Source organism: Sipha flava, unplaced genomic scaffold (assembly GCF_003268045.1).
Source record: "Sipha flava isolate LNK unplaced genomic scaffold, YSA_version1 325_pilon_pilon, whole genome shotgun sequence".
Classification (NCBI taxonomy): Eukaryota; Metazoa; Arthropoda; class Insecta; order Hemiptera; family Aphididae; genus Sipha; species Sipha flava.
Genome location: NW_020273010.1, coordinates 165299 through 173008, shown reverse-complemented (window position 1 = coordinate 173008; position 7710 = coordinate 165299). Strand labels below are relative to the sequence as shown.

At 24.5% G+C, this 7710-nt stretch overlaps 2 protein-coding genes across 3 annotated transcripts; one reads left to right on the top strand and one right to left on the bottom strand.

The window, feature by feature from the left end:
* Positions 1-162: 162 nt before the first annotated feature.
* On the bottom strand, positions 163-3049 carry LOC112686834 (zinc finger matrin-type protein 2). 2 transcript variants are annotated; one of them, XM_025559291.1, is made up of 6 exons: positions 3016-3049; positions 2731-2945; positions 2591-2664; positions 2120-2265; positions 1876-2041; positions 163-484 (listed from the first exon to the last, which is right to left on the bottom strand). In XM_025559291.1, the coding sequence occupies exons 1-5, from the start codon at positions 3028-3030 to the stop codon at positions 1904-1906; spliced, it is 588 nt and encodes a 195-aa protein (XP_025415076.1). In that variant the 5' UTR covers positions 3031-3049; the 3' UTR covers positions 163-484; positions 1876-1903. The 2 variants fall into 2 exon arrangements, with proteins under 2 accessions (XP_025415076.1, XP_025415075.1); XM_025559290.1 differs by lacking the exon at positions 163-484 and adding an exon at positions 1762-1800.
* Positions 3050-3276: 227 nt separating this feature from the next.
* Positions 3277-5534, top strand: LOC112686833 (probable 18S rRNA (guanine-N(7))-methyltransferase). The gene is made up of 6 exons (XM_025559289.1): positions 3277-3432; positions 4014-4051; positions 4125-4303; positions 4759-4952; positions 5024-5250; positions 5315-5534. The coding sequence occupies exons 1-6, from the start codon at positions 3397-3399 to the stop codon at positions 5460-5462; spliced, it is 822 nt and encodes a 273-aa protein (XP_025415074.1). The 5' UTR covers positions 3277-3396; the 3' UTR covers positions 5463-5534.
* The last annotated feature ends 2176 nt before the right edge of the window (positions 5535-7710 follow it).

Here is a 7710-nt window from a genome sequence, read left to right as displayed (position 1 = left end):
ATTCCATGTAATAAAAAATTAAATGTTATTTAAATCTAAGGAAAAATATAAATATTTAAACTTTAAGAATAATATAAAATAAAAATTAGATCTAATATATTTATCTAGAAATATATATAATCTAGAAATATATATAATCTAGAAAACGTATATACAACAATCGTTTGATTGAGCATTTATTTTAGTTTATATAGAATGGATAGTGGCCAAATTACAGTTATTACTAATAATTATTATAATAACGGAATTTGTTTAACAATAAAAAGAACATAGATACATAATATTAACAAAAAGAGGAAAACGGGTATTCATTGGCAACGCGCATCATACTGAACATCGATTTATAACTAGAATAATTAGTGCTATGAAAATAGGATAAAGTGAACATGAGTGGAAACTAGAGATCTTGCACAGGGTTTAAAGTAAGAGGTGTAGGTCTCCCTACTTCCCTCAGCACTTATTAAGCGTCACCTTTAATCTTTCTCTGAAAAGTTTAATAAACAGTCAATTGGTTGTAAGAAATATAAATTATACACAATAAAATGGTTAAAAAATTAATATTGCAAATAACCTGAAATCACTAGATGTTAAAAAGTGTTCTACAAATAAAACTAACTCATATTAAAAATAAATTATACATTTTATAGTAATATATATTTCTATATCTTTTTTAATCTGTAATTTTTCTTTATTTTATTAAAATATATTTACAATCTATTATTTAAAATAATAAGTAAGTAATTAAAAAACATCTAAATTTTTACAGCACATGAATAGTTTATGGTGGAAATTGTTTACTAACAATTTCTCATATGTCTACCTACTTTTATTTAGTTACCTAGTAATTGTAATTAATTAATGAAAACCATAAGTTACAGAGGTATTCAAATAAATAGTTTGCAATTAAAATTATCAATTATAAAATTACTCGGATTGTTACTTTTTTTACATCATTTAAATATATTACCTACATTATACTGTAAATATGTATAATGAGTGAAATGACTCGAGCAACATTAATTTTGACAACTCAAAATGTGTAAAGTCATGGTGAGCACAATGGATATGAGATATATGTATAGACTGTTTTTCTCAAACAGAAAATCAGATTTTGATGATCATATAAATTCTAGTATACATTGTATATTTAAAAATCGTAGGAGTTTAGGATTCATAGATTCTGGTAAGGAAATAATAAATATTTAATAAATTTTTATTTCAATCCTAATGTGAAACTAGTATGAAATATGTGGAACAAAACTTCATCAATCATAATTAATAAATAAGAAATCATAAAAATTAACATGACTATACATTTATACATTTATAATATAAACTAAATTATTGAAATATCAATGGATGATTTGATAAGAGTCCATGTAAGTAATAGAGTAAAGAAATATTATATTTATTAAGTCAAGACATAAGGAGTTTAATAAATATTAATAAGCATTTTCAAAATAAAATTTTATTCTCGTAATCCGGGTGAAATTTTTACTTTCAAAATTTATAAAATTATTATTGTATGAAAACTATCAATTATTATTATGATATGAATCATTTCATTGAATATATAACATTTTTCATATATTAATCAATTACCACAGATTACATGCAATATTAATGTAATTTGTCTTACTACTAACTTAATTTTATATTTACAATTAGATAATATTTTTGCTGTAAAATTATATTTTCATCCTATTTTTTTTTTTTGTGAATTTCAGTAAAACAAAACACACACAAAAAAAAAAAAAAAAAATTGAATGTACTCCAAATATTATTGAACTGAGTTTTGCACTAAAAAAAAATTATATATTTTAGGATTTTAAATATATAATAGTTGTTATAAGTTATTTACTTAGTTGAATATACCTTAGAAATTATACTTATAAATTCAGAATTATTTTTTTGATGAACCAAAACCAGAAAATCCCATTAATGCAGCCATCTCATCATGTTGCGGTTCATCATCCAAATCATCATGTTTTCGTTTTTTCTCTTTTTTCTTTTCCTTTCGGTATTCTTTTAACTTTTCTTCCTAAAATATATATATTAAATATAATTATTTAAATTTATAAGGACCTTCAACAAAATAATTAACAACTAATAAAATTACTTCTTCTTTTAACTCTCGCAAACGCTGTTCTAAATCATAATCTTTCTTTTTTTCTTCCATTTTTTTTTTATTTGTTTCAAATCTTTTTTTTACTTGATCCAACGATGATCTTTCTATTTTCATTGACATACCTAAATTTCTTTGATCTGAAAACATAAAATTAGTCAATGATTAATAAGTTGTTTGAATCGCATTTTACATTTTATTAACTATATTTTTTGCAAAAAAAAAAAACAAAACTTGAATATACTCGTAATATTTTTAAATTTAAACATATCACAATATTCATATGAGTTGATAATTTTCTTAAAATTAGATTTTTTTCATTACATATACACATTATTTTAAATTTATGAGAAGAGTATTAATACTAAAATGCAAAAAAAAGAATCATTTAATTTATAACTTTTAAAGTTTAAGTTTTCTATATTATTGAGTTATTAATATAATAACATTTAATTGGAGACTTACGTTTTTTTCCATTTATATGATCCAAAAAATTAATGGAATCTTTAACAACACAATCGCAAACATTGCAGTAATATCTAAACAAAAAGAGTTAATTTATTAATTATTTAAAATATTAAGAAAAAATATATTTAATATTTTACCCTCCACTTTGTGACGAAGGGGTAGCTTTAGTAATTACAACACTTTTCCCAAGTTTAGAATCCAAATCAACACGATAATCTCTTTGTTTAAGCATTTCTCTTTTAACTGGTGATAAATCTTTATTGGAATCATCATCAAAATCATCCATAAGTCTTTTTCTGGCTAATTTTTCGTATTCTTCTCGGTCCCATTTTCGACGATGATCTTCCGGTCTCTAATTAAGATTCACAATTTTTTATTTCTGATACAATTAGACTCTTTTATTTAAAATTATTTATACTTACACTGCTTGATGACATTTTGAAGTTTTTTTTTTTAAATGCTTTAGTTTAGGATAAAAATTTAATAAAAGTAAATGTTAAACACTGAAAATTGTAAATTATACAAATATTTTCGTGGAGAATTTGGGATAGTTTTTATTTTTCCTCTTGGCTACAGACAAAGTTAAGACCGTAATACTCTTAATTCTTAAACTTATCAATAAATAATTAGATATCAGTTATAAAATGATAATAACATTTTAGAAATACAAAATAAAAAATGATATGATTCGTATATTTGATAACAATTCCACGAGGTTCAGTTGTTCAAACATTTAGTTTCGTTTATAGTTTTAAATTCTGAACTTGAAATCATAATTCAAATTACAAATCACTATATAAAAAATGTCACGACCTGAACATTTAGCTCCTCCAGAAATTGTAAGTTCTATAAATATTTATTGGAACAATTGCAGTTTAGCTACCGAGAGATTTTTGCAAATTTTTTTTTTCGAAACCTATGTAAATCAACGTTTCAAAAATGATGGTGCCAACGTTTACTTCTTTAGTTATAATGTTTTGAAATATCCCTTGGCAGTGACTATATGTGTATTGGCAGTCCGCAAATCGATAATATCCCTTGACTTGTTATGCAAAACCACCTCATGTAGGTCACAGCCCACAGGGTAAAAACTAAATATATTAAAGTATTTATATTATTATATTAATGAGAGGCGACAATCCAATACGATCTCTTGGTAGGTACGCTGAAATAGTTTCCGAAATTCAAGAATCCTCGAATTTCAAACCATTATAACTCAAAAAGTAAGCATCAGCGCCGATTTTTTTTTGCCATTTTTAAAACTTTGATTTACGTAGGTTTCGATAAAAAAATTTGCCAAAATCTCTCGGTAGCTAAACTGCCATTATACCTATTTATTTTATTTTATCATCCTTAGGTTATAATTTTATAATAATTTATATTTTATTCTATTTTTTGAAAACAATGTTTTTCCATATAGTTTTACAATGATGATGAAGCACGAAAATATACTCAAAAGTAAGTGTTCATTTTTAGTTTAAAATTATAAGTTTTTATTTATAATTTAATATGACTATTTTAATATTATTAGTTCTCGAATGATTAATATTCAATTAGAAATGGCTGAAAGATGTTTGGAATTATTGATGTTGCCTGAAGAACAGACTTGTTTGCTCTTAGATTTAGGCTGTGGTTCTGGTCTAAGTGGCAGTGTATCTGAGGAATCTGGGCATGTTTGGTTTGGAATGGATATTTCTGAGTCCATGTTAAGTATGAATCTTGATTTTGTTTAATAACTTTACAAAACTCAAAATGTTATTATCAAGACTATATTAAGCGAGTGACCATAGTCTCATTGTAACACTATTCAAAAGATATATGAAATATGCATATCATAAGGATTTACTTTGTTACTTGTTGTACCTATTTTACTTTACATTAATATTTAATTTTCTTTTATATAGACTAAGTTCATTGCACTTTTTACATGCTATTGTAAAATTATATCATGTCAATTTTGAAAATAATTTATAAATTTACATAGTTTATTTAAATTTTTTAACAGAGAAGGTGGAATAAATTAGTCTTGCTTAGTTTGATTTCTATGATTGGTAAAATCTGAAATAAAGCTTTGTCGTTAAGTTTTTAAATATTCAAATGGAGAACTCATAAAAAGCCAACCAAATTTTGTGGATTGCTATAAATATTTTTCTTTTGTTTTTTAGAAGTAGCTAAAGAAAGAGAGGTCGAAGGAGATTTATTATTAGGAGATATTGGAAATGGTATACCATTTCAACCGGGTACATTTGATGGTGCATATAGTGTAAGCACATTACAGTGGTTATGTAATGCAGATAAATCATCTCATAAACCTGCCAAAAGATTATATAGTTTATTCTCAACATTATTAGCCTGCCTGGTAACTTTAATGTATTTTATATTTTATACATAAGCTTTTAATAATTACATTTAATATATAAATGGTTGTAGGGACGTAATGCAAGAGCAGTTTTTCAATTTTATCCAGAAAATGTATATCAAACAGATTTAGTTGTATCACAAGCAAGAAAAGCTGGATTCTTCGGAGGTCTTTTAGTAGATTTCCCTGATAGCACTAAAGCAAAAAAATATTTCCTTGTTTTGATGACAGGAGGTGCTATGCCTATGCCTGCAGCACTAGGTACAGACAATTTACAAATTAATTACACATCAAAAAGGTTGGGGAATGAGTAACATTGAAATCTAGTGTTGTGCATATTCACCAGTCTTCTTTGTTTTTAGAGAAAAAATGACAAAAGGCCGAGCTTCAAAACTGGTTAAAAAAAGTAGAGAGTGGATTTTAGAAAAGAAAGAAAGAAGAAGACGTCAAGGAAAAACTACTCGAGAGGATACAAAGTATACAGGACGGGCAAGAAGTGGACGGTTTTGATAACTATTAAAAATATAAATATTTATCTTATTAATTGGGTATTTTTTGAATAAAAGATTATTCAAATAGTTATTGAACAAAATATTCTTCATTCATTTTTCATTTGTCTGTTTTTGATTTTTGTTATTCATAATTTTAATTTTTACAGTAATTCATTATTCTAAACAATTTATCACTCAAATCCTGCACGACATTGTCCATGACAATTTCAATGCCCATAGATTTATCCCATTTGAAACTCCATTAAATGTCAGCTCTAAGTTATATATATTTTTAATAAAGTATTTAGGTGGTTTTAATCAAATATTAAATGTAGCGGATGCCCAGCTACAACTAACCAACTTGTAACACAAAAAAAAAAAAATACATTTTGTTTATTTATCGGGAAAAAATTTAATTTTGTTAATGTCTTAACATTTTTTTCTTAATGCTGTCAAATAAACAATATTTTGAGTTTTTTTCGGTAGGTATTTAAACATAAAAATATTTCGGTGTTCCAACTCTGAAGCAACCGACAAATAATTGTCCATGCAAAAAAACAGAAATTTTTGTAAATTTAAACCTCTACTACTTAGCGATTGACCTTGAGCCCTGTTGATGATTATATCAAAAGCCAGACGCTTTGGAAACTGTAATTGCTTAAAATCAAATGACAAATCAGTCAAAATCATTGGATTTGTGATACAAGCACATTTTCTCTTTAACATTTGCTATTGATGATCGTAACTTTGATTATGTTCAGTGATAATTTTAACATTAAGTCTTATTACATTTCACAATTTTGTGGGATCTAAGTTGCAAATGAGCATCAACTGATAACCAACTTCTAAAATTAAGATGATGGTGGCATTCCAGATGGTTCCAAAAAGTTAAGAAACTATTTGGTAGTTGACAGCTTGTTCCTCATCTATAACTATGTCAATCTATTTGTAATTGGCTATTTAACCCAGTACCTTTAATTGAATTGTCTAGTTTATTTTGTTGACATCATCATTCTTCAGAGCCAAAATTGCTCATTCACAAAGCCAATTATGATTTTTAAAATTGTTACACATATAAAGCACTATGTAACTGTGGTTGGTTTATTCGACATTGATGGTTTATTATAATTTTTTAATATTTCTATAAATGCATAAAATATATTATAAAGTTATGGATAAATTAAGTATTTTATACTACGAGTGACAGTGACAGTATTATTTATTATTATTACCGTCATGATTGACATGGTCATTGTTATTATATTATATTGTTATTATAGTTATAATTTTATTGTACAAAAATTGAATATTATTTAAAATAATATAAGTTAATTCAAAAATTAAACTATTTAGAATTATTTACATTTTTTTTTTATTCAAACTAAGACTATTTAGATTAAAATACCTCTTATTCTTTATTTAGATTTATTTTTGCTCAACTCTGTTACTAATTTCAAAACATTTAAAATTAATTTAATAAATAAAATAACATATATTAAATATAGCCATGAATTGTGATTAATTTTAATTTAATAAAAATGTTATGTATATATTATTTTTTATTCATTGACTAAATACTTATATCTAAAAATTATATATTTTTATGGTAGACATTAACATTTAACAACTTATCTACAATGCAATGATTGTTTTCGTTAATTATATAGTATGATATTTTTTTACAATAATGAAATAGATGATTGATTGGTGAACTTGTATGAATTTCATGCTTAAATAACTCGCTATAGCTAAATAAACAAATAGCATAACGAAGTTGATATCTTCATGTATATATTTGTATGTATTTACATTATATAATATTTACTTATATATAAATATACAATATTTGTAAATAAAATATGATATTATAATAGGTGTAGACACTTTTTTATAAATAGTAATCAAACACAAAGCAACTTTGCCATTCACAGGTATTTTATTATACATTGTTCCCATATTTTTGACTAGTTGGAAATAAATTACACGGCGATTATATTATTTTTAACTATATTTAATATAATATTTAAAAAAAAATCAGGAATTTTCTTTGATATTAGCAAAAAGATATTAAAAAATTTAATTTTACTGATTATTTTTTATTTAAAAATGGGGATATTATTTCTCCAGTGCTTTTTATGTTTCATAATTATATTCAGAGTTTATACTTGTACAACCATCACCATATTTTTTTCAGACTAACAATCTTACTTAGAAGTTAGGGGATTTGACAGAAGTCGTTTAGTATTTATTTTTATTTTACTTGTAAG

What these genes read in the sequence shown, in the direction of transcription:
- LOC112686834 (XM_025559291.1), bottom strand. An exon ending in CCTTCGTCACAAAGTGGAGG is followed by an intron (nt 2,665 to 2,730) that starts GTAAAATATTAA and finishes CTTTTTGTTTAG; the next exon opens with ATATTACTGCAATGTTTGCG. An exon ending in TCATATAAATGGAAAAAAAC is followed by an intron (nt 2,266 to 2,590) that starts GTAAGTCTCCAA and finishes TTATGTTTTCAG; the next exon opens with ATCAAAGAAATTTAGGTATG.
- LOC112686833 (XM_025559289.1), top strand. Translation starts at nt 3,397, where the DNA reads ATGTCACGACCTGAACATTTAGCTCCTCCAGAAATT. An exon ending in GCACGAAAATATACTCAAAA is followed by an intron (nt 4,052 to 4,124) that starts GTAAGTGTTCAT and finishes TAATATTATTAG; the next exon opens with TTCTCGAATGATTAATATTC. An exon ending in ATTAATTACACATCAAAAAG is followed by an intron (nt 5,251 to 5,314) that starts GTTGGGGAATGA and finishes CTTTGTTTTTAG; the next exon opens with AGAAAAAATGACAAAAGGCC.